General features: G+C 37.9%; 1 protein-coding gene across 2 annotated transcripts in view; it reads left to right on the forward strand.

Annotated features, from left to right (window-relative positions):
• The window catches only part of ITGA6 (integrin subunit alpha 6), an 89,124-nt gene extending 67,114 nt beyond the window's left edge, over positions 1 to 22,010 (forward strand). Inside the window, exons 17-26 of one of the 2 annotated variants that reach the window (XM_070731761.1) lie at positions 2,120 to 2,199; positions 2,366 to 2,443; positions 2,535 to 2,637; positions 5,703 to 5,876; positions 9,237 to 9,338; positions 12,352 to 12,462; positions 12,547 to 12,642; positions 13,768 to 13,893; positions 14,553 to 14,682; positions 18,416 to 22,010. In XM_070731761.1, coding sequence (XP_070587862.1) covers positions 2,120 to 2,199; positions 2,366 to 2,443; positions 2,535 to 2,637; positions 5,703 to 5,876; positions 9,237 to 9,338; positions 12,352 to 12,462; positions 12,547 to 12,642; positions 13,768 to 13,893; positions 14,553 to 14,660 — 978 coding nt within the window. In that variant the 3' untranslated portion in view covers positions 14,661 to 14,682; positions 18,416 to 22,010. The remainder of the gene's footprint in view (positions 1 to 2,119; positions 2,200 to 2,365; positions 2,444 to 2,534; positions 2,638 to 5,702; positions 5,877 to 9,236; positions 9,339 to 12,351; positions 12,463 to 12,546; positions 12,643 to 13,767; positions 13,894 to 14,552; positions 14,683 to 18,415) is intronic. The other variant, XM_070731762.1, reaches the window with a different exon arrangement.
• The last annotated feature ends 4,543 nt before the right edge of the window (positions 22,011 to 26,553 follow it).

Consider the following 26,553-nt stretch of genomic DNA (forward strand, 5'->3'; position numbering starts at 1 on the left):
GTAAACTGAGGATTTTGCTTGTTAGAAACTCCCTAGTTGCAAATGACATTCCTACAACCTTGTGATGCTGCAACCATCATAAATATATGTCGGTTGCCAAGCGCTTGTGATTTGATGACATGACTGGGGGGATCTGGTAATGGTCGTAAGTGTGAGAACTGGCCATTATTCATTTTTTTCAATTCCATTTTAACTTTGAATGATCTGTAAATGAATGGCCATGTGATGACTCAGGGCACGGCACAGAGATAATACAAATAGCTGGGAGTTCAAACCACCCCTTTATTGCTCCAAAGTATCCCACAAGCTCATGTTTCTGGCCAGTCCCAGAGCAAAGTGATGTCAAACCCCTCCCACGCACACCTCAAGCAGCCTCTGACTTTAAATAGTCCAGCCCCCTCTGTGTACACCAAGGCTGCACAGCAATAAATCCAGCAGGACAAATCAAGGAGTTCAGTGAGCAAAGGATCAAGGTAATTAGTCCAGAAAGCCAAGAAGAATACAACAACCCTTAGGAAGGTCAAGCGTCGGAACTCAACGCTTCAGGAACTCAGTGTTTATTCCTGACAAATGCCCCTCCCCACAGAATCTCCTTAAGTCATGGAAGGCTGTAGGCAGGGATATATGCAAGAATGTATACAGTGGAGTACTCCAAGGCTCTGTTTTAGGCCCAGTACATCTTCATCAATGACTTGGACGAGGGGATAGATGGGGAATTGATCAAATTTGCAGATAACAACAAACTGGCAGGAATAGCCAGCACTCCAGAAGATAGGCGCAAAATACAGAAGGACCTTGACAGACTTGAACATTGGGGGCTATCTAACAAAATAAAATTCAATGGTGAAAAAAGTGAGGTTCTACATTTAGACATGAAAAACAAAATGCACAGGTACAGTATATGTGATACCTTGCTTAACAGTAGTAACTCTGAGAGGGATCTTGGAATCCTAGTGGACAACCATTTAAATATGAGCCAGCAGTGTGCAGCAGCTGCCAAAAAAGCCAACACAGTCCTAGGCTGCATTAACAGAGGGATAGAATCAAGATCATGTGAAGTGTTAATACCATTTTATAAAGCCTTGGTAAGGCCGCACTTGGAATACTGCATCCAGTTTTGGTTGTTACGATACAAAAAGGATATTGAGATTCTAAGTCAGTGGGCGCACACTATTGCACCTGTGTGAGTGCCCACACCCATAATTCAGTGTCTGGGGAGGGCAAAAACAGCTTCCCTTACCCCGCGGAGGCCTTCTGGAAGCAGGAAATGGCCACTTTCTCAACTTTTGGAGGGCCCAGTAGACTCATATTTTGTCCTCCCCAGGCTCCAAAGGCTTCCGGAAGCCGGGGTAGGGTAAAAATCCCTCCCCCATTCCTCTGGAGGCTCTCTGGAAGCCAGAAACACCCTCCCAGAGCCTCTGTGTGAGGCAAAAATCTGCTGCTGGCACACACATGCACATTGGAGCTGAGCTAGGGCAACAGCTCATGTGCCAGCAGATATGGCTCCGAATACCACCTGTGGCACCCGTGCCATAGGTTCACCATCACTGCTCTAGGCTCTAAGTCCAGGACTACCTGGATACTATCCCCTCATTAATTGATTGAATTTAAAAATTAAAGTAGAACCATATTTCTCTGTATGATCAAATGTATCAGAAATTGAGCAAAGCATCTACTCCTTATTTCTTATGTATGGCAGAAATCATAAAAGTAATATTAAAAGAGAAGACACATTTTTGTTAGCAAAAAGTGGGAATTAGGGGGGGATACATAATGTTGAAAAGCTAGAAATTATAGAATACTTTTTATTTTTATTATTTAGATTTGTATGCCACCCCTCTCCGTGAACTCGGGGCGGCTCACAACAGGCATAAACAAATCGTACAAATCCAAATAGATTCAAATAAATTTAAATATTTAAAAAAGTTTTAAAAAACACACGTTTTACTTACTGTAAAACGTCCCTTTGGCTTTAGTAAAATTCAGCAACAAGTAAGACACCGCCACCAGTACGTCAGTTATGTGTCTGATTTTAATCAACCCCAGGAGATTAACCAGTTATGGCATATAAAATTTATGCTTGCAATATCGTCATCACTCTTTTTATTCCTTTTCTTAGGTTACATTTTATGTGATTTTAAGTACAACCAAAGTTGATGTCGATACGAAAGAGCTGGATATCAGTCTGAAATTGGACACGTAAGATTTTTTAAAAAAAATAAAAATAACTGGATTTATCATGTTTCCTACTTTGTTTCTAATACTTAGATATGGCCATGAAATAAGTTGTGAACGCATCTACATTATAACATGAAAATAATTAACTATTCCTTGAAAATATCATTTTATTTTATTTTTGTTGCAGGACAAGCAATCAGACTAATTTGGAACCAATTACTGCAAAAGCTAAAGTTGTTATTGAACTACTTTTGTCACTTACAGGGTGAGTGTCCTTTAGAAATCAGTGCTGGAAATGGCCCCTTTTAAAAGTCATTTTCATATGTATATTTGTTTTTTGTTTTTTTTAACAACAGGGTTGCTAAACCTTCCCAGGTGTATTTTGGAGGTAATATTATTGGGGAAAGTGCAATGAAATCTGAAGATGAGATCGGTAGTTTAATTGAACATGAATTCAGGGTAAGTTGGCATACATGGGGGGGGGGGAAGCTTATTTCCTTTTTAGTGGTCAAATAAACTTGAAATTTCACACATAGTATCTCAATGGCATTTTTTAAAAGATCCCCACTAGGGAGAACTTAGCCTTTGCTTTTCTGGCAAAAACCAATGTACAGATGTTCAGCTGTGGCTATAGCAGAGGTGGGTTCTTGCTGGTTCGGACTGATTCCATAAAACCATTAGTAACTTGGTGGCCTGGGTTGCTGAACTGACAATGACCCAGGCCTGCCCAATCCAATTTAGACATTCCTCAATGTTCTAATGTCCTTCAAACACACACACACACACACACACACCAATCTTCAGGTTTTCCTCAGACAGCGGCATCTCTGCATGATGAACTTAAAGGGATAACAGCAGTTTGTCAGCAAAGCATTTCTAGAACCCCAGATCTAGGACCTCCATCATTATAAACATTGAATCTCCACACCTCTTTTCTCATAAAGCCTCACTTATATACTGTCTGGGTGTGGTCAACTGTTTTTTACAGATATTCAATCACTGTAGCCTCTAAGCTGTGCGCCTGCACGCCCGCGCACTCCAAAACACCCCCTGTGCACCCTTTTTCAAGGGCGCGCAAGGAGCCACGCTCCCCCAGCACCTCCAGCCCCCTCGCGCCCCTGGCTTCTCGCCGCTGCCCCCCGCCCGCCCGATCCACCTCTCTTTCTCTTCCTCCACTTCCCACCTTGGGGCGCGGCTCCTCCCACAGCAGTGGCTGCAGCAGCGTTGGCGACTTCTCGTCCTTCTCATCCGGCCGCTAGCTGCTCCGAGCGCTTTGGGAACGCCTGCCCCGCCTCTCTCGCAGTCCCTTTGCCGAGAGTGCTTATTTATTAATAGTTATGTTTTGGGTTTTGCTGGTTGTTTTAGTTTTAATAGTAATGGATTTTGGTTTTTTTAAATTATTAATTTCTTTTAATAAAAAAGAAGGTTTTTTTTCTTATCTATCTATCTATCTATCTATCTATCTATCTATCTATCTATCTATCTATCTATCTATTTATTTATACTTCTATGTCGCCCAAGGGGACTGCCGCTCAGACACTATACTTTTCCGCCCACACCGAAAAAAAATTAGAGGGAACATTGTATTCAATGTCTAACCTTTCTTTCATAGAGATATTCACCTTCTAGAACTCTTCCCATAAAGATATTCCTGTCTGCTTTGTGATCTTCTTACCTGGCATCTAATAGGGGCTCCTGGTCCCCAATGTCCCCCTCCTCCTCTGAGTCAGACGTTACCATAATTGGTAGTTTCTCAGGTTCCCATTCTCCCTCACTCTCACTCTCTGACTCAGTTGTCAAGAACACTGGCCTAGGGTACCAAGACAGACTCAGTTCATCCTCCTCAGAATCTGTGACTGAGCTCTTCGTGGACCACTCACAACACAATCCACACCTGAGCTATAGCTATATCATTGTTTGATATCAACCAGTAAACTTGGGTACTAAAAAACAAAAGATAAAATAAGATACTCAGAACCATTGCATTTTATATTCAAACTATTTCACATTTTTTAGATGTACCATTAAGTGCATATTCCTGAGAAATATTTGAAGGGTTAGGGATGGGGAAAATCCCAAACTGTATAGTGATTAAGAAACAATATCTGATAACATTAAAAAGCTATGTTTGTTTATAATTGACAATCATCTCTTGATAGGTGGGTGGTTCTTGATATCTTCTTAGGTCTTCTAATTAATTGCATTTACCCAAATCATTTGTAAAGATGCATATTTCCATCTTTAGGGTGTGCATCAATGCTGCATCCAGTTTTATTTAATTTGGTAGTATACACATGCTGTTAAAGGGGTGGGGGAAGAGAACATAATGATGATGATGATAAAGAATCTGAGTGAGATGAGAGTTCATTCCACAGTAAATATACAGAGAATGTAGTGGCTTAGATTTTAAGTTCCCATGATAGGAATGATCACTACAGGATTCTCACGATGGCAATGAGACAAGGGATACTTTTTTTCCCTTTTGGTTCATGGTACATTGTAATAAACCTGCTCCAGACAATTATTGGATTTAAGGAAAAGGAATGGGGAGTGACATAAAGTTAGAGGAACTTTCTTCCATCAGCAGGAATCTTTCGTGTGTCAGAGTTGTGTGCCATAAATAGAAGAACTACGAAATTATTGAAGTTTATCAGTCATAAACATCACTAGAAATATTAATTTCAGGTGTTCCTAGTCCCCAGGACTCAGGTGCCATCAAGCTGTTTATTAAAAACAATTGTTTTTAATATCATACATTCAAGTGATTTTAATTGTTAGATTTTGCTCAAAATCAAAGATGCAGGTAAAATACCGTATTTTTTGGAGTCTAAGACACATGTTCCCGCCCTAAAAGAGGATGGAAATGTTGGTGTATCTTATACATTGAATACAGCCCTTTTTGGCCTCCTAAAGGTCCACCCCATGTGAAAATGGGTCCACAGAGAGTTTGGGAGGTCTGCAAAGTGCTTTTGGGGGAGGGAAAAATGTATCTACCTCTAGGAAATCTTGGTGCGTATTATACACCGTAGCGTCTTATAGTCTGAAAAATACAGTAAATAAAATGGGTCATGTATCAGGACTCACACTGAAAGTGATTGTTTTGGAAGTTGAGCAACCTGAACTAGACATTTGGAAAATACTATATGGAAGAAGGCTGCAATGAGAGTTTCATTGAGAAAAAGAAAACAACATTCACAGCAAATCGAATATTTGCATTTATTTTATGCAATAGGTTTTTTAATTTTTTTTATTGGTTTATTTACTAAATTAACAACAAACAAAAAATACATAAAAGAAGACGTGCCCATCACCAATAAAAACCCCACCACCATTTAGGGGGTTATATTATTTACAATAAGTTTCAATTTCTTCCTTAGCTCTGGTTGACATTTCTTTACATACAAAAAGTGATTGGAATTTATTTTTCACATTGTCGTCATAAATTCTACTTAATTATACAATAGTTTTTAAGGGTTTTATTTACTAATGAATATGAGCAAATGCATGCATTTTGTTTCTGACAGATCACAAACCTAGGTAAGCCATTGAAATCATTTGGTACAACCTTCTTGGAAATTATGTGGCCGAAAGAACTGAGAGGAGGCAAGTGGTTGCTTTATTTGGTTTCCATCCATTCGAAGGAATTAGGAGCATTACAGTGTACTCCTCAAAATGAAATAAACCTTTTGAATGTTCAGGTAAATGAGCGTGACTGCATATTATTCAATTAAAATGGCTGTTCTGTGGTATTTCTAAGGCATTGGTGATTGGGTTGCTCAATCTCGGCTTCTTGAAGAATAAAGACCTCGGGATATTTGCTTAAAGACCTCAAGCACCTCAGGATCTTTGCCTGTTTCTTTAGCACAGTGTTTTTCAACCAGTGTGCCGCTCAGCAAGAGAGAGAAAGAGAGAGAGAGAAAGAAAGAAAGAAAGAGAGAGAGAAAGAGAGAGAAAGAAAGCAAGAGAGAAAGAGAGAGAAAGAAAGCAAGAGAGAGAGAGAAAGAAAGCAAGATGGGCAGGGAAGGAGGGAGAGATAGAAAGAGAGCAAAAAAGAGAGGAAGGAAGAAAGAAAGAGGGATGGAGAGAGAGAGAGGAAGGAAGAAAGAGAGAGAAAGAGGGAGAGAAATAGAGCAAAAAGGAGGGAGAGAGAGAGAGAATTTTTTGTCCAAACTTTTTTAGCCCCCCCCCCGCTCAATGTGCCCCATGATTTGTATATATAAAAAATGTGCCGCAGCTCAAAAAAGGTTGAAAATCACTGCTTTAGCACACCATTTTGGCACGTCTGCTGATATTTCACATAATTGGAATGTATGAAGTCTACGGAGAGTCTACGTAGTCTACGAATCTACGGAGAGGGGCAGCATACAAATCCAATAAAATGAAATGAAATGAAATGAAACAAGATTATTTCCTTTTTGGGGGGTGATCAAATAAACTTTGAAATTACACACATAGCCTTGCCTTTGATTATCAATGGCAGGAATAAGCTAGTATGGTCTAGTGCAGTGTTTCCCAACCTTGGCAACTTGAAGATATCTGGACTTCAACTCCCAGAATTCCCCAGCCAGCATTTGAAGTCCAGATATCTTCAAGTTGCCAAGGTTGGGAAACACTGGTCTAGTGGTTAAGGCACCAGATTAGAAAATGGGTGACAGTGATTTTTAGTCCCACTTTAGCCAAGAAAGCCAGTAATTGTTTCTCTGCCCAACCCACTCACAGTGTTGTTAGAGGGAAAAATAGGAAGATATGTGTTGGATATATTTGTCACTTTGAATTATTTGTAAAATAAAGATTGGATACAAATAAAATAAAAATACATACATGCATTTCTGAAATGCAGGAAAGGATAGCATACAGCAGTGATGGCAACCCTTTTTTCCCTTGGGTGCCAAAGTGCATGCACGGGTGCTATCACAATGCCCCCCCATGCACCCCATACATGCACACATGACCTGCCCACTCCCCCATTTCCCAACTTCCAGTGGGTCTGGTAGGCCCATTTTTCACCCTCCTCAGGCTCCAGAGGCAAAAACGCCCTCCCCCGCCCCTCTGGAAGCCCTCCAGATTCCAAAAATGCTCTCCCAGAGCCTCCGCATCTGGCTGGCGTGCACAAATATGGCTCCACATGCCACCTGTGACACGTGTGACATAGGTTCGCCATCACGGGCATTACAGTATCTGTTTGAATTAGAAATGAAGAATATGGGTAGAAAAGTTTTCCTTTCTTTCTCTTGAGGAAGGCTATACTTGTGTATAAATAACCTGTGGCATTTTCATACTCCTTGCTTTATAAATTCTGTATGCATTCTATTAATCACCCTCTATCCTAACAAGTTCCATCTTCTTGCTTGTGGCAAGTAAACCCACAACATATTTATATAGGCCAGTGTTTCCCAACCAGTGTGCCACGGCACACTAGTGTGCCGCGGGACATGGTCAGGTGTGCCGCGAGCCCGGCCTGGCTGGAGCTTCCCTAGCGGTGATGGCGTGAGCTTTTGGGGCCCGGTGGGAGGGCACCGGCCACTGTTGCTTCTAAGCTGTGCGGGCGGGCGCCCGCACAGCCATTAGGAACCCCCCCCCGCAGAAATTTTTGAAGTGGCGCAAAGCCACGCAGACCTGAATCGCTCCCTTCTCCGGCCAGCAAAGTCTGCTGCCTAGGAAAGCGGCGCATTTGAAAAACGTGTGTTTTAAAAGCGCGCCGCTTTCCCAGGCAGCTGGCTTGCTGGCTGGAGAAGCTAGCGATCCGGGACTGTGTGGCTTTGTGCCGTGATGACAACAACAGCTACGTGGTGGCTTTCAAGCGCCGCCCTTCGTGGCGCCCCACCACCCATTCCTGCAGGTAGCAGTCAGGCAGGGTACTGGGAGGCGGAGGCAGCGCGTGGCCGGGCGCTGAGCGCCATGGACACCTGGGAGGGCGAAGGGGTGAATGTGACTGCTGCCTCTTAGGTGAAGGCGATGGCGGAGTCCGTGCTGGGGCCATGCGGGGCTGCTGATCCAGGGGGTCGCGGACCAGCAAGCCACCCTCCACTCTCTCCGCTCTCTCTCTCTTTCTCTCTCTGTTGCTGGTGTGGTGCACGAGAGAGAAAGAGAGAGAGAGAGAAAGGAGGAGAGAAAGCAAGAGAGAAAGAGAGAGAAGTAAAAGCAAGAGAGAAATCAAGAGGGAGAGAGAAAGCAAGGAAGAGAGAGAGAGAGAGAGAAAGAGTGTGTGTGTGTGTGTGTGTGAGAAAGCAGGAGAGAAAGAAAGAAAGAGGGAGAGAAAAAGAAAGCAAGAGAGAGAGAAAGAGTATGTGTGAGAGAGAAAGCAAGAAAGAGAAAGAGAGAGAAAGAAAGAGAGAGAGAAAGCAAGAGAGAAAGAGAAAGAGGGAAGGAAAGCAAGAGAGAGAGAAAGAGAGAAAGCAAGGGAGAGAGAGAGAGAGAAAGCAAGGGAGAAAGAGAATAAAAGAGAGAGCAAGAGAGAGAATGCAAGAGAAAGAGAGAAAGCAAGAAAGAGAGAAAGAGGGAGGGAAGGAGGGAGAGAGAAAGAGCAAAAAAGAGGAAGGAATGAAGAAAGAAAGAGGGATGGAGAGAGAGGGGGAAAGAAAGAGGGAGGGAGAGAGAGCGGGAAAGAAAGAGGGAGGGAGAGAGAAATAGGGTGAAAGGGAGGAAGAGAGGGTTTTTTGTCCAAACATTTTTAGCCCCCCCCCCCGCTCAATGTTCCCCAGGATTTTGTAAATGTGAATAATGTGCCGCAGCTCAAAAAAGGTTGGGAAACACTGATATAGGCTACCAGTGTACTTATTTCCAGAGTTCGCGAAGCTCTTCATAACCCAGGACTGAGCTACCTGAAAGAACGTGTCTCATCGATACTTCTTTTGCCGTTTACCCTGCTTTAGCACTCCAAATAAAATCTTGACTTTTGAAAACTTATATTGAAATGGAAACTTAATAAAAGCTTGTGAACTTGGCTACAGAACTCAGTAGTGAAATCTGCCTTAAACTGTTGTTGCTGTTCTATTTTTTTAAATTATCCGTAACATGCTTTATGTTAACAACGTTTGTATGTCTATTCATATTTCTAGCGGACTCAAAATTCACGGATAAAGCGCGAAGTTGCAGAGAAGAGGACAGACGGTGGCCAAAGCTTTTCTTTTTTCACAGAAAGAAGAAAGAATAAGACATTGGTAAGCATTTATTTAACCAGTGACAAATTGCCTTGCCAACTTCCCCCTCAATATTTATTTTTGGAACCAGAAATAAGGCATGTGTTCCAAAATAGTAAGTATTCCAGATTTGCTTTGTTTCTTTAAGATTTAAGTCTACTCAATGCAGTCGATTGTCAAGTACACCTATTAAACTACACTTAGCGCGTTTTAAACACCCATATTTAAAATTTTCAAACAACCACAAGAGTCTGTGGGCATCTTATTTTTTTTAATAAACTTTATTGATTTCCAATACTTTTCTTTAAAAACAATAAAACAATACCTTAGTAATTTTGCTTTGGTGTACACATTTCTTATATAATTACATTCACAATCCCAATACTTTTGCTCTTTCCGCCCTTGTTTCAAATATTTATACATTCTATTTACATTTTTTACATATTATATTTCTGCTACTTCTTAAGATTAACCATAATCTTATTTCTTCTTCCTAAAATCGATCCACTGGTACCATCGTTCCCACTTTTCATAGTACTCTGAATCTTTTTGACACCTTAACTCTATTGTTAGCCTATCCATTTCAGCACATAGAAACATAGAAGTCTGACAGCAGAAAAAGACCTCATGGTCCATCTAGTCTGCCCTTATACTATTTCCTGTATTTTATCTTACAATGGATATATGTTTATCCCAGGCATGTTTAAATTCAGTTACTGTGGATTTACCAACCACGTCTGCTGGAAGTTTGTTCCAAGCATCTACTACTCTTTCAGTAAAATAATATTTTCTCACGTTGCTTCTGATCTTTCTCCCAACTAACCTCAGATTGTGCCCCCTTGTTCTTGTGTTCATTTTCCTATTAAAAACACTTCCCTCATGGACCTTATTTAACCCTTTAATATATTTAAATGTTTCAATCATGTCCCCCCTTTTCCTTCTGTCCTCCAAACTATACAGATTGAGTTCATTAAGTCTTTCCTGATACGTTTTATACTTAAGACCTTCCACCATTCTTGTAGCCCGTCTTTGGACCTGTTCAATTTTGCCAATATCTTTTTGTAGGTGAGGTCTCCAGAACTGAACACAGTACTCCAAATGTGGTCTCACCAGCGCTCTATATAAGGGGATCACAATCTCCCTCTTCGTAATTTTTTTAAATTTTTGCATTTTCTGAGGGGATTTCTCTATTTTTCCAAATTTGTGCGAATGTTATTCTCGCTGCAGTCGTAACATGTAGTATTAAATACTTTATACCTTTGCTGTAATCTTTTTTAAAGATTCCCAACAAGAAGAGCTCTGGTGTGAATTTTATTTTCATTTGAGTTTCAGGGTACAACCACCACATGTGAAAGAAGGTGCCAGGGCTTAATGGTGCAAATTTTCAAGGCGTCATAATTTTTCTCAGATCAGTACATACAATGCTTGATTGAAATCTAAATTCTAGTCAGTGACAATTTGAAACATATGAGAAAGCATGTAAATGCTAAATAAATAAATAATACATATATTGGCTGGGGCAAGAATTACATTTGCGCAGAAATGGAAAGATAAGGAAATACCAAAGGACACAGAAGTTTATTAAAAAAATTATGGAATGTGTAGAATTAGATATGATGACAAAACGCTTGAATAATCAAGTAGAAACAGAATATTATAAAATATGGAATAAATTGTATGAATGGTGGAATTTTAAAAATAATATTACAAATTAAAGTAACAAGAATTTATAACTTTTTGAATGTAGTTTTGAAATTTTATAAATTAGAATTTAATAGTTTAAAAAAGGTTTACAGTAGAATAAATTTAGACATGCTATTTGCTATATTATATGTTTTTAATAAGTATTTTACAGACAAAGTAATTAACATATAGAGTCAAATTTAATAAATATCTAATATAAATGTATATTATTTTTCTATTGATTTGACTATAGTTAGGTTTTTATTTTTTGTAGTAGTTAGACTTCTAAGATAAGCGGAGCAATGGCAGCTCCTTGAATGTTCAATGTTGTGTGTCTTTGTTTGTCCTTTCAAAAAAATTCAAAAAAAATATTTCAAAAAAAAAGAAGAGAAAGCATGTAAATGCTACCGATAGCCATTTGGAATGAGCCTTTTGATGTAATGGTTAAAGTCACTGGGCTAGAAGCCAGGCGACAGTGAGTTCTAATCTTGCCTTAGGTGTGAAGACAACTGAGTGACCTTGGGCCAATCACTTTTGCTCAGCTCTAAGAAGGTGTCAAGAACCAACCACTTCCAAAAATCTTGCTAAGAAACTGGCTAAGGACTTGTTCGGATAGTTACCAGGAATCAGTATTGACTCAAAGAGACAAAATAAATAAATAAACCATTGGTATTTTTTTTTAAAGGCAGATAGATACATGGAAATATGTTTTATGAAAATAACCCCCCAGCCTCCTTCATGTACATATATATATATACACACATATACTGATTTATTATTTAGTGAAATTAATGAAAGTGGGGTTTTATCCAACCAGGTGATTAAGAGCAGCAGCACTAAAATAAACTTGGGACCTCTATGGCTGCAATAGCTTAGTTCTAATGAGAACATGCCCAAAAATGGAGTGATTTTCCTAGGCCTCCTTATGTGCATGGGAAGTCCTGCCATTCTTGTCTCTTTGATGTCAGTGGTCTTCACGGTTGGGCAAAATGGGATGTGCAGCAACAGAATGCAAATAGTTTGGATCCAGTATTCTTGTGCCATAAATTCCAAGCAAGCAGCAAAATTAGGCCATCCATGAACACCTGGATACGCATTGACTGGAACCCATGCCATGATGTGAGCCGTAAGAAACTCAACGGGGAAAATAGGATAAAAACCTTCTTTTTTCATAAAGATATCCTCCTTCCTCTCAATATAGGATTGCCCTATCAATGTTTTTCCATTTGTTTTTTGGTGGGGTGGGTGGTGCTGTGTCATAGGACTACATTAACCTTGCAAAAAAAAATATTACAGTATACCTGTTTTGAATTAAGTTTTTTTTAAAAAGTTTTCTGTGTATTAATTACAGGAATGCAACCAAGGGGCAAACTGTGTCAACATAACATGTTCCTTGCAAGGCTTAGACAGTAAAGCCGTAGTAGTACTGCGCTCAAGATTGTGGAACAGCACCTTCCTAGAGGTAGATTCCATAAACTTCTCTTACACAGATTTGAACTGAGTTCTTGTATTTGTTCTAAAGAAGGCTTCTTTTCCTTCCCTATAGGAATTCTATAAAATGGACTATCTAGTGATTCCCGTTGAAGCTAGAATTGGCATTTCTGCTGCGGATAACGTCAAGTTGGCAAATGAAGCTACGAATGTGAGTCTGCAGTATTTCTCTACTTATGGCTGTCATAACTGTGAATCATTGACTGTAAATCCTACCTAACTACCATTTCAGTGGGATAGAACAGCACATCCAAACCTGGAAAACACTTTGGTCAGTTACCCCTTTCCTCAAGTAGCATTTAGAAATTCATAATTTCCAGAGCTGGTTTAGGAGAGGCAAAGGATTCTGCATTGTTCTTGTTAATGAGTAAAATGTTTCATATCTATAGTGAGCAATCTTAAAAGAAAAAGTGATCTTAAAGTCTTCTTCAGAGTGACCCCGATGGCCAAGATCAGTGGCACACTTTTTCACTTTTTTCAGGAGGAAATCTCTAGTGAAGACCCTAAAATAGGCTTGCAAAATCCAGGTTTTTTAAAAAAGCTAAAGCTATTTTCCCCTCTACCTAAAATCTTTATGTCCATTTAGAATTCATTGTTTAAATTGTGAAACTGCTTATCTATGTTATGTCTCCCAAAAACTAAAACAGATGTTGTCCCCAAGAAGCTGTTTGCTCTTTACTAAAATGTAAAATTCTAAAATCTTATTGTAAAGATTTCAAAATTCCAAATTTATCTGAACCTCTAGTCTGTTCATAGCTCTCTAAAATCCAAATCCCAATTAGCTTTTTGGCTTAACTTTCACAGACACCTTCAGATCGCTGTGTCTTCCCTGGAAATCCTGAAATTGCTTCCCCTTTACATTTTTCTCTGCTTTCTAAACTCTGCTTTAATACATTTCAAAGATGAGCTCCCATAGATTATAACAAGAATGTGCAGATTTCAAAGAAGTAAATGTAGTGAAAGAGGATAGTTCTTCTAGTTTGCAATGGGATTGAAAAATATTTTGAAAATAGTTTTGCACTGAAATATTGTGTAATTAAAAGGGAGCCTCTACTTGATACTTGAAATGTTTGGGTACTTGATTTTTATAATCTTTGGATTATAATTCTTACCAGGATCAAGAGCCCAGTTTACTGAAATGAAGAATGCAGCACATATAAAAACAACAAAATGGACGAAAAACATTGAGTGCTGTAGCGCAGATGTAGAATCAATATCGTAGCACATTGGCTAATTTTTCCCTGTGTAATGACATCATTTTCTGTTTCTTTTGTAGATACGAGTTACTGTTTTTCCTGCAAAAACAATAGCTTTATATAAAGGAGTTCCCTGGTGGATCATCTTGGTTGCTATTCTCGCTGGGTTATTAATGCTTGCTTTGTTGGTGTTCTTATTGTGGAAGGTGAGTTATATTTTATCAACATGCTTCTTGTTCCTATTTAATTATTTGAAATTATTTGAAATGTGCAGAGAACTCTTAATCTTCAATTCTATATACATTTACTTGAAGTCCCAATAAACTCAGCTGAACTTTATTTTGCCTAGAGATGAATAGAATTGCTGTGCCAATGCTATTAATGTTAGTCAGCATCCAGGTTTTAAAATTCATTGAAGAACTAGGACACTAAGTTCCCTGGGCATCTTTTATGCATGGGCACAGTCAAAAAGCTTTTTCCAAGTAATATTGAATACTGAATCAAAGCTACATTTATTCATGTTTCACATAATGCTTGTCTCTAAGATCAAGATCTGATTTTTACAGAAAAGTAGCTGTTGCCTAGTTGCTCTGACAAGCATTATGTATTTATTTCACAGTCTCAACATAATGATTAAAAAGATTTGCCCTTCTATTGGCAGCTACTATTCAAGGTTCATAACTGAAACATTAGAGCATGCGACAAAAGAGTTAGCTGTAAAGGGAAAATTATAACCCCAAGCCTTTTGTAGTTACTTTACAAGAGAGATTTTTAACATTTAGGTACAGCTGAGTTGTTTCAATCTTTTTTTCTTCTTTTTCCACAATAGTCCCTAATATTAACCGAGTGCCTTGCTTCCTTATAGTGTGGTTTCTTCAAGAGAGATAAGAAAGATCATTTTGATGCCACATATCACAAGGCTGAGATCCATACTCAGCCATCTGATAAAGAGAGGCTTACTTCTGATGCATAGTATTGATCCACTTCTGTAATTGGTAATTGCTTTTTGAATTTATTAGCTGCAGGTTGGTTGCGGTGGCTAACGACTCAAAGCTTGCTGCATTTGTTCCGCTGGTTGCCTCGTTTCAAAATATCAATTCTTTTTATTAATGCTTGCTTACATTCCTTAGAATAATCTTTCTCGGTGCACGAATATGCCAACCCTTCTGTCCGTTGTTTCTTAACTACTGTTTACTTATGCATTTCCCCTCCCATTCTGGACACTTTCTACTTAGGGTTGGCATCCCAGTCCTAAATATGCTGAGTCATGGTCCAGGAGACTAAACACATCTCTGGAAACCTCTTCTGCCTTTTTAAAAAAAAATAAAATAAGGAGGAAAGTCCTGTGTTAAGCCAAATTAGTGGCTCTGTTCCAAAGAATGTTGGCTCAGTTCCTTGAGAAGTCGGGAAACTCGAACAAGCTTTTCCAGAAAATCAACTTGCCAGCAGCTAATGTCCAAGCAAATAATAATAATAATAATAATAATAATAATAATAATAATAATAATAATAATAATAATAAAAAGAAAGTATGGATCATCAACATCGCAATCCCAGGGGACAGCAGAATTGAGGAGAAGCAGCTAGAGAAATTAGTGAAATACGAAGATCTAAAAATCGAGCTGCAAAGACTCTGGCATAAGCCAGTGAAAGTGGTCCCAGTGGTACTTGGCACGCTTGGCGCAGTGCCAAAGGATCTCAGCGGACATTTGAAAACCATCGGAATTGACAAAATCTCCATCTGTCAATTGCAAAAGGCCGCTTTACTGGGATCGGCAAACATAATTCGCCGCTACATCACTCAGTCTTAGGTGCTTGGGAAGCGCCCGACTGGTGATGAAATATGAAATCCAGCATAGTGATCTTGTTTGCTGTGTTGTATTGACATAATAATAATAATAATAATAATAATAATAATAATAATAATAATAATAATTATTATTATTATTATTATTATTATTATTTATTTATTTATTTATTTGATTTGTATGCTGCCCCTCTCCGTGGACTCTTGGAAGACTGGTGTGTGACTCGAGTAAACTGTTGGTCCTTCTTAGAGGATGTTCCTAAATCTCCTATAACATATTGGGATTCCCTAGTGTAGCAGTTCCAAAACTTTTTTGTACCAGGAACCGGTTTCATGGAAGACATTTTTATTTCACAGACTGGGGGTGGGTGGTGGGTGGGAGAGGACCATGCAATCTAGACCCCCACACACACAGTTTACAGGAGGGTTTGCCATGCGGCCTGGCTCCTAAACATGCCAGGGACCGGTACCAGTCCATGGCCCAGGGGTTGGGGACCTCTTCACTAGCAGACCTTCAGTGATATGAGGAAAGCACTTTCCCAGAAAAGAAAGTGCTCAGGTAAATTGTCATTTCCTAACAAACAACCAGACACCCAGTAAACTCCATCTGTCGTATCTAATAACAGCATGTTCATACTTAGGGTTGAAATAGTCTTTGAGTCTCCTTAAAACTATTTGTGTGAACATTTACCTTTTAAAGGACAAAGCAGCACAAAAGTGTCTGAATATGAAGGTTGGGGTTATAACTTTAAACCACAACTCTAGCTTTCATAAAAGGGGTTAATGAAACAAATCAATGGAATAAATTTAAAGCTATCTGGGCAGTCTGTCCAACCTTTAGATGGATGCACCTAAATAACCATATCACCATTTAAAATTTTCTATTTTAACCCAATCCTATCCAATAGTAAAAAAGTTCTATTAAATTTAATGAAGGATTTCGGACATTATATACAGAATCCTTATAACTAGGTTATAACTATGTCTACCTCTAGATTTAAGCATCTGTATTTAAAGTTTAACCATTGTTGTCCATAATTGTGAATCAATGATGCGTTTCAGTAAGGTACGGACTGTATTTTGAAATGCAAGACATAATTTTATTTTTGTAGTGAGCAGGTAATAGCTTTATTAACACAAATGCATGCCAAAAATCTTTACTGCTGTGGTTGCTCTTTCCAATATAAGACAATTTTCAATTTATAAGGAAGTTTACTACAGAATTTTCATTTTATTTTATCCTTACTTTGATCTGCATTTCTTTCTCTAAAGACTGCCTATTGCATGCTGGCTAATGTTGTGTGTACCTTGAATGCATAGATATAAATGTGCATTGTACTTGGACTGCCGAAATAGCTGTTTTCTTTTGCTGCTTTATGTGTAAAGAAGCCATAATGTTCTAGTTGGAAACATTTCTCAAACTGATCAAAATTTATTTCTCTGACCAAGTCTTTGCTACAACAGTTATACAGTAAGGTGCCAAGTTTGAGTTAGAAATAACAGTCTGTATTTTGACCAAATGGGTTGAAAGGTAGGAGAAACATTGTGAATTTAAAATAATTAACATGATTTTTAAAAATCTTATGACATCTCCTGGCGATAGTTAGATTAGATTATAATTCTTTATTGGCCAAGTGTGATTGGATACACAAGGAATTTGTCTTTGGTACATATGCTCTCAGTGTACATAAAAATAAAAGATACATTCATCAAATATCATAGGATACAACACTTAACGATAGTCATAAGATTCAAATAAGCAATGAAATAATACTAGGAAACAATATAAATCGTAAGGATAGAAGCAACAAGTTACAGTCATACACTCATAAGTGGGAGGAGATGGGTGATAAAAATGATGAGAAGATTAATAGTAATAGTCTGACCAACAAGCCTGCTTTTTAGTAGTCATTGATCGAGACCATTTGAAAATCAGAGGTGGTGTGGTTACTACATGACCAATCCCCTGCCTTGTTGGCGGACATTTCTTGTACGTAGGGTGAAAGAGCCTGTGGGCCTTGTTAGTAACTATAATTTCAGAGTTGGATTGATATTTATGTTCATTCATGCCAACACTATGGCATGAATGAATTATGGCTCACAACACCATGAGCAGCACAAATTGAATGGCGGTTACTCTTCCCATCTTTCTCCAGTGTCTCTGTCCTTTAAAACAGGGGTCTCCAACCTAGGCAACTTTTAAGACTTATGGACTTCAACTCCCAGAATTTCCACAAGTCTTAAAGTTGCCAAGGTTGGAGACCTCTGCTTTAAAATAATGTTTTGGAATATGATAGTAGAGCTATCTGGATGATTCTTTTGTGTGTACCTGCTTTAAAATTAACTTTGAACTTGACCTACGTTCTAGCAGGTTGTCTGGAGCTTGGATTTTGGCATTTGGCCATGGTGCATTCTGATGCCAGGCCTGTGTTAATTTTCATCTCTAGTCTCCATCATCCATAGATTCACTGGAATAAATTACCAAAAGTATGTGTTAATGGTATAAATCAGAAAGTGAATGACCAATTTTTATATTTTTACTGAGCCAGGTTAGTTAAGTATGGTCCTATACTACTGTATGTTCTCAGCAAGATTTGATATATTTGGATTGGCCTTTAATTTTAGCCCTGGATCTTCCACAAATATTATCAGATTGAGTACAAAGAGATTTTACTTTTGTAAAATACATTTGAGATTGAGAGTTTTTCTGGCAATCTTAGATTGCAATCTTGGTGCTACTTTCTTGTAAGATATCTGGTGCTTTGTCTTTTTCTTTAAATCTTTGCACAGTGACAATGTGTTTCTTCAAACTAGAGCTAGCGGGATTGTAGTGCAACATATCTGGGGAGTCTCCAGGTTGGGTAAGACCATATTTGTTTAGTAACATTGAGCAATGTGACATTCTCTTTTCCTTCCTATAGTGCGGGTTCTTCCAGCGTTCCAGGTACGATGACAGCATCCCCCGCTACCATGCTGTAAGAATTCGGAAGGAGGAAAGGCAGATTAAAGATGGAAAAGCTAAAGAGAACCATGCAAAAAAACAGTGGATCACAAAATGGAATGGAAACGAAAGTTATTCCTAGGGATCCCAGCTGAATTATAAAAGATTGAATGGATTTTAAGATGTCTTTGAGCAACATGATGAATGCAAATGGAAGACCTGTTTGCTCTATAAATGTTATTTTCATATCAGAAATGTTTGGTGTTACAGATCTAAATTTTAAGACTCCCTAAACCAGCTTCTATGCATTAACTAATCTGTAGTCTTTTGGGGCAGGGGGCGGGGGGGCGGGGGGGGAATTAAAATCCAAATGATCAACCTGGAAAGGGATAGATTTACTCTTCTTTTGGTGAAATGGAGCTATATGAATGATTCCCAGTTAGGGATTTTGTTTTGTTGCTTCCAGCTTAGTCTTGAGCGCACTTTTGAGAAAAATAATTAACACAATGAAACTGGAAATCTGGCCACTGTCTAAAAGAAAAAAAGAAGCACCCTGAGTTGTGTGGTTTGTTAGAATGCTCTTGGCAAAATTTGACTGAATTGCACAATTACTTGTTTTTTCCAGAGTCTGGAGTACGTGTTAGGTCAAGCCTTAAAGTTGTTGCTTTGATCTCATCTTTCTTGCATTGCTGAAACTTCTCCCACCAAATGCAAGATAATTTTCCTAACAACGAATAGACATGTATTTCAGTATATTTGTCTACTCTGTTCAAATATCGGAAGAGAATACTAGTACTGTATTTTGTCAGGCAAATTCTATGGGACGCCATAGAAATTAACGTAACCTTTCATTCTTTCTCATTTGTGGTCGTGGATAGTTACTTGACCTTGATTTTCTTTTTGTCGCTGAATGTTTAAAATAAAATTGAGAGTTTCAAATTTGTCTGCCCATCAAGATGCTAAGATTTTTTCCCCTATATCCAAGCCCAGAACATGTTTACTTTAATCCCACTAATTTCACGGCTGACTCAGAAGTGAGAGATAGGGACATATGGGCAGAAGTTAATAATTTACATTAATAGGACTAAACCATGACATTAAGAACTGGTTCTAACATCAGGAAGATTAGCTTGTAGTATGTAACTCTGTTCAGTTTAAGGAACTGCAATATTTGAATTTTTTTTTTTTTTGCTTTTAAGGAGTAAATTGCTGGAAAAAGTGCATATTAAGGGAAGCAAACATTTGCTGATACTATTTATAACTTTGGAGGGGGTTATTTTTTATTTTGGCAGTAGATATCTGCTAAGTGAATGATTCTTCATCTAGACTTAGTTGCATTTTGATCCTGTTTGAAACAATGGGGCCTAAAGGCAACTAATTTTATCTGGATCCAAGTCTTTATATTCACAAATGGATGCAATGATGTATGGCTGAATTTCTAAAAAGGAAAGCTCAGTTCTCTTGTAACCATCTTCCCGGAAAAAGCCTTCTTGTCTAGAAAGAATAATTTGTGTCATTGAGTAGGGAGACCTTGCCATTCTGCATCTGTTTTAAAGGCACTATTTACCCTGATTATTGTACTAATACAGTGTGCAAAAAATCCCGCCATAGTCCATGGTGATATGGACATTTTCAGGTAAATTTGCAGCCTCTAAATCTGCTAATTCTGTGTTCTAAGACTAGGTATGTGAGCACCAGGCTTAAAAACAATCTTTAATGTGCAATAGGTCATGTTTTAAACATTAGCATTACTGAATGTCGCTTACACCAAATATATACAGATATTCCAACAATGATGTGTGTCCAGGGTAATAGATTATGGTCTAATTCAATTTGTCAACTATTGTGTACTAGAAAGCAGGGCACTTTCTCCTGTGAAGACAGCAGCCACAATTATTGGCAAAATATCAGCATACCAGAGAATTAGACCACTTTCTATTATTCCCACAGCTCCTCATTGTTGGATTAACGTTGGCTATGAAAGCCGGCATTGATATATACATAGGTTTTGTCTTTTTAAAAAAAGCTTGAATATTGGTTGTACTTTTTGTATATACTATAAGTCATTCTTATATATTTATTTTTACCATAAATCTTTGTCTTTAACTAATGGTTAAGCCAAAGATTTTGATTAGTGAGCAATAGCATATGAAGTTCAGTGAATAAAAGTGAACTTTTTTTCCACCAAATGTGCCAATAACTTTTTAATTTCCAATGACTAGAATATTCTCAGAAACCTCTTCTTTATGAATTTCTAAATTATGTACTAGAGATGTATCGTCTAAGTAATTTGTGCGCTAATGCATACTTACAGATATTTATAGAAGTTTTATATGACTAACTTAATTGAAAATATATCAAGTGCTTATTGGAGTGGGGAGAGGCAAAGGTTTTCTTTGTTCTGTGTTTGGAACAAGGTTAAATAGTACAGAAGCTATAGCACTTGAACCAAAAATATAAATTCGCTAAATTAACTATAGTATTTTAATGGACGGGTTAAGGACTACTGAGTAATTTCTCCATTTCTAAAATATAAGAATAGTTCCATACAAAATGCCATTTGAAACTTGTAATAAATGTAAATGCAGTCTTATATAAAAATGTTGGTACTGATTAAGTATTATACACATATGCTAGCATTACAGTATATGAGATTCCAATGGTCCATCAGAAGGTAGAATTTAGAACTGTGCAATGCAGGGCTTTGTAATTTAATTCCACGTAGAGTTTTCAGAGCACATGGGACTGGACATTGCACTGTAGCTCTATAAAAGTAGCCTTATCTTTTCTGGTGAGCTTTAGATGGATGCTGCATTTGTGGCCTTGTGTGCCCTGAAGTGCTTTCTTGGAATTAAATGCAAAACTAGGGCAGCGCTAATTTAACAACAGGTATAAACTATGCAAGCCTGTAAGTATTTACCATTAAAAAGGGTATTCATGAAACAAACAAAATGTTAAAAAGATATGATATTTATGTAGTTACTTACCAAGCACATCTAAATTATATTAAAGTAACCAAAATATCTTTACAAACCCCAAGGCATATCACAACTTTTGAGCATCTCCAATGTTTGGAAATTGTCTGTCATTCCACTTTTTATGGTTATCCAGATACCTTTTTGATCACACATTTTATACAAATTATTTTTCATAAAGCTTTTTTAACTTAAAAGGTATAAGCTCTGCTTCAGGGACAAATTTGGTGCCTGACATTAATCCACTAAATGCTGCTGTTTTGTCTCCTCCATCCACTTAATTTATATGTGGCCCATAAAAATTATCCCACAACCTTAGGTGTGATGGATAAATTTTATTTAAAACTCCATAATGGGCTTATTCAATTGAAAAAGTAACTGAAACACTACAATAATTTTTAATTAAAACTAACCGGTTATTCTGGTGGTTTGTCAGAAAAAAAATATGTAATCAATAAGTAAAAGTATCATCTTGAGTCACATCACTGGTATATATTTATTTTCCACATTAATTGTTACTAACATCTAATGTTGCATCATGCCTGAAAATTACATGTGGATAGTTCAATAAACGTGTGAAATAAATTTTGTATGAAAACATTTTCTATGCTGTTAGTAATTATGTACTAGATAATTCCTTTAAATCTTTATATATATCTAAATTTGGAGGGTTGCATTTCACCAAGACTGAAACAATCAAGGTTCAAGGTTGAAGAACCTTACCACGGAATTAGGTCTCAAGGGTCTGAACTTTGGGATCATCCCAAAGTTAAGAAGTATCCATTTCTCAAAGTTCTCAACTGAAGATGAGAAAAATTATCCTATTCTATAGCAATGTCTCCTTAAGTATACCAGGAGTCCCTAGGAACTGGGCTGCACCATTGGCCCATGAGTGCCTGCTGTTTGCATGAATGGAGTGCATGCATGAGTGCGCACACAGAACCAACCCCTCTCCCCCATCCTGCTGCCAGTCTGCAAAGTCGGAAAGATTGGAGACCATTGAAGTACAAGACAAAACAAAATATAGCCCTTAGTAAAGAAGGCCTGGTTGAATTCTGCACTATACAGTGATACCTCTACTTAAGAACTTAATTCATTCTGTGACCAGGTTCTTAAGTAGAAAAGTTTGTAAGTAGAAGCAATTTTTCTCATAGGAATCAATGTAAAAGCAAATAATGCGTGCAAACCCATTAGGAAAGAAATAAAAGCTCAGAATTTGGGAGGAGGTGGAGGAAGAGGAGGAGGAGGAGGACAGTCACTGCCGAAGGAAGAAGCTTTAAAAAAGGGGGGGGGACTCTGAGGCGGCGACTAGGAGCACGCGCCTCCCACACACTCGGCGCGAGGCTGCCTTCCATACACTGCGCCAGAGAGAGAAACCCAGGGAGAACGGCAGGAAACTGGCTGGGCCTTTGTGCCACTCTCAAATTTCCTGGGAAATTTTTCCGGGCTCGGGTTCTTAAGTAGAAAATGGCTAAAATCTTGAACACCCGGTTCTTATCTAGAAAAGTTCTTAAATAGAGGCGTTCTTAAGTACCACTGTATACTGAACTATTTACAGTATAAAATATAAAAATATATAAAATCACATAGAGTTCTATGTACCACGTACCTAAAAAAAAGAGGAATACACTACTATCCAATTTCTCCTTGCCTACAAGAGGCTCTACATCAGGTCTGTCAAACGCCCGGTCTACGGACTGGATATGTCACGCACTGGTCATGCCTTTGTCAAGTTTAGCAAAGGGGGGAAAGGTCCCGATAAGTCACATGACGCTTCGGTGACAACATGAGTTTGACATCCCTGCTCTACATAATATGTATAGCAAAACATTCATCTAATACAGCTGTGATATTGAGTCTATAGCAAAAATGGTTATATTCTGCCAATAAATTATGAGTTCAGAAATAAATATTTTTGATTTAAATCGGGAACCTGTTGCATTAAAAACCAGCAAGTGTTAAACGCATAATTCAAATAGTTTATTCCCGTGATGAGGAACCTACAGCAATAATATTTAAACTTACATACCACTTCATAGTGCTTTTTCAGCCCTCTCTAAGCGGTTTTTCAGAATCAGCTTATTGCCCCCAGCAATCTGGGTCCTCATTTTACCCACCTCGGAAGGATGGAAGGCTGAGTCAACCTTGAACAGTGGTGAGATTTGAACTGCTCAACTACTGCTAGTAGTTAGCTGAAGTAGCCTGCAGTGGTGCATTCTAACCACTGTGCCACCGCAGCTCTACGGCATATGTGCCCGAAGTGGCCCCCGGAGTCATGTTGCCTGGCACACGTGGTGTCCCCCATTCCTCTTCTGGGGTTCAGGCATGCATCATAATAATAATAATAATAATAATAATAATAATAATAATAATAATAATAAAGATTTGTATGCCACCCTCTCCGAGGACTCGGAGTGACTCACAACAACAATACAACAAGTACAAATCTAATATTAAAAGCAATTAAAAACCCTTATTATAAAAAGAAAAACAATCACACAACCTAACAGACCATATATAAAACATAGTAGCTAGGGGGATATTAATTTCCCCATGCCTGGCGACATAGGTGGATCTTCAGGAGCTTTTGAAAGGCAAGGAGGGTGGGGGCAGTCCTAATCTCTGGTGGGAGATTATTCCAGAGGGCTGGGGCTGCCACAGAGAAGGCTCTTCCCCTGGGTTCCGCCAGACGGCATTGTTTAGTCAATGGGACCTGGAGAAGGCCAACTCTGGGGGATCTAATCAGTCGCTGTGCGACAATTAACTGGCCTTTGTGCATGCGGCAGTGCTGATCTTCCATTTTCCTGCATGTGCATGCACACCAGCCAGCTGATTGTTGCGCATGTGCACCAGAAACCCGGAAGACTAGCTGGCCAGCACACATGCATGTGCCAGAAATTGGAAGTTCATTTTGGGCACACACATACAGTCTTGGCAGCTCCTCTTCCGGGTTGTGGCCCAGATGAGCGCATATGTACTCCTTTTTTGGTACTCGGTGCCGAAAAGATTCATTCTCACTGGCTTATTCCATTCATCTATTTTAGTAGACTTAGTAACAAACTTTCTATCCAAACTACTACTCAATTTATTAGTTTGATTAATGTTATACAATTACCTTCAACATTATACAGGTTTTAAAAAACTGATATTGAAGGATGACTTTTTTTCTTACCAATAAACAAGATTAAACAAGATAAATCAGAAAAAGAATTATTTATAGAACATTGTGATAAAAAGCTATTTTTATCAGAATCTTGGCTTTTTGTTTTATAAATATTCTGTATCCATTTGTTAATGGTGCAAGCAATAAAACCATTCTAGATTATCAATTTTTTTTTTCACATTAAGGAAGTTTATAGCCACATTTTAAAAATGTATCTTTCTGATTACCTTCAAAATAGATCTGACGTTTTACCTCATACATCTTTTTGAAACAAAACTAGTCTGATCAGGATATAACATTTCAGTTATAAAATATATTTACTTTTGCAAGTATTGCAGTGAAAAGCTTATCTCTACACTTGATTAAACAAAAGTAAGTCAGTCTGACTCTATTAATCTTTTCTTTCTGTATAAATAAAAAACTTTTATTTCCACTAAAAGAAGTTCTTCACATTCCTAAATCTATTTCATTATTTGAGATACATGTTTAGCCAGAAATTTTTGGAAAGTCTTTTAGGATCAAGGACATTGCATTAAATATTGTTATATGTAGAGTTTTATCCAATTTCAGATTTTGTAAATTGCCTTTTTAGTTTTAACTTTAGTTAAGGGTCACAGTAGTTACTGAGTACTGAGAATGCCTTTTTATATTAATGATTTGAGATAGGCTTCAGAATCTTTCATAAGATTTTGGTGATTAGAGAGTTATCAAAGAGTTACATCTTAACAAGCAAAGTAAAACATAGCTAGCTATGATCTCAAATAATATTCAGAGGCTGTGTGTACATGTTTATCAATCGTTATGTTAACCAGAATTTATTCCACTTACATAATTTTTGGTGTTTGCATGACTTCCTAAACCAATAACTATATTGACTATATTCACACAGCAGTTCAAGTTTAAAAGTAGCTGACTGGCTTATGGTTTAATTTTCAGGGCCAAACACATTTGTTTGGACTGAATAAATACAGAATAAATTCTCAATTTATCAAACCTTAGTTTAGCAGATGTCACATGCGATAGGCAGAATCTATTCACCATTATCACTGCACATAACAGTACAATGCATGCATAAAATCCCCTTTGCAATTTTGTAGCTTTTAACAAATATTTGGATACAATGATTCCCCCCACCTTCCGTAATCTATTAAATTGAATACAATATTTACTCTACCTCCCTCTATATATGCTCAACAAGTGAATTGGAAAAACTCTTACCACCCTCTATATATGCTTAACAAGTGAATTGGAAAAACGCTTGGGAGATTTAAAGCTAGCAAGCCAACTTTTGGTTTAAATTTAAATCCAGGAATTATGGGCAGTTACACATAAAGTAAAATTAAGAGACAGCAGAATTAAATATGAGTATTTTTCTTAACCATAAAGAATAATTAATTAAAATAAAGTGCTATAAATATTTTTTTTAAATGTAAGGGTGGTTAAATTATGCTGGGATGGTTAAATTAACTATTTCATCTTAGTAGAACTGCAGAAACTAAGATGTATGTGCCACTAAACGGTACATGTTTCTGACATATTTTTCCTCAAGGAACATGTGAGTTAGGAATCCAGTAGTTATAAATTTCTTTCCAGCTGATTCATTAAGGCAGCTCTGTTATTAGGCAGAGTTACTTAAATCAGTAAACACTAGGAAAAAAGATAAGTAACAAGGCATGGAAAGGGTTGTAAGCTAGGAAGTTTCCCTCTAAACTCCAAACTCATGGGCATAACAGAATATTATCCTTTCACCTGACTAAAACAGGTCGTGGTTTTTAATTCAACAGGCATTGTCTTTTGGGGGGCCTAATTATTCAAAGCATACATTACTCAAGTGTATTCAAACGATGTGGTTATAAAGCATATTTTACTTCACACTGGGCTTCAAGCATCTTGCTTGTGTTCTTCCTTCATACTCTGGGTCCTTGGTTTCCAAATGAGATGCAAAAGTTTCCACAGTCTGTGTTGATTTGGGGAGCTATG

The sequence above is a fragment of the Erythrolamprus reginae genome, chromosome 1 (genome assembly GCF_031021105.1).
Source record: "Erythrolamprus reginae isolate rEryReg1 chromosome 1, rEryReg1.hap1, whole genome shotgun sequence".
Classification (NCBI taxonomy): Eukaryota; Metazoa; Chordata; class Lepidosauria; order Squamata; family Dipsadidae; genus Erythrolamprus; species Erythrolamprus reginae.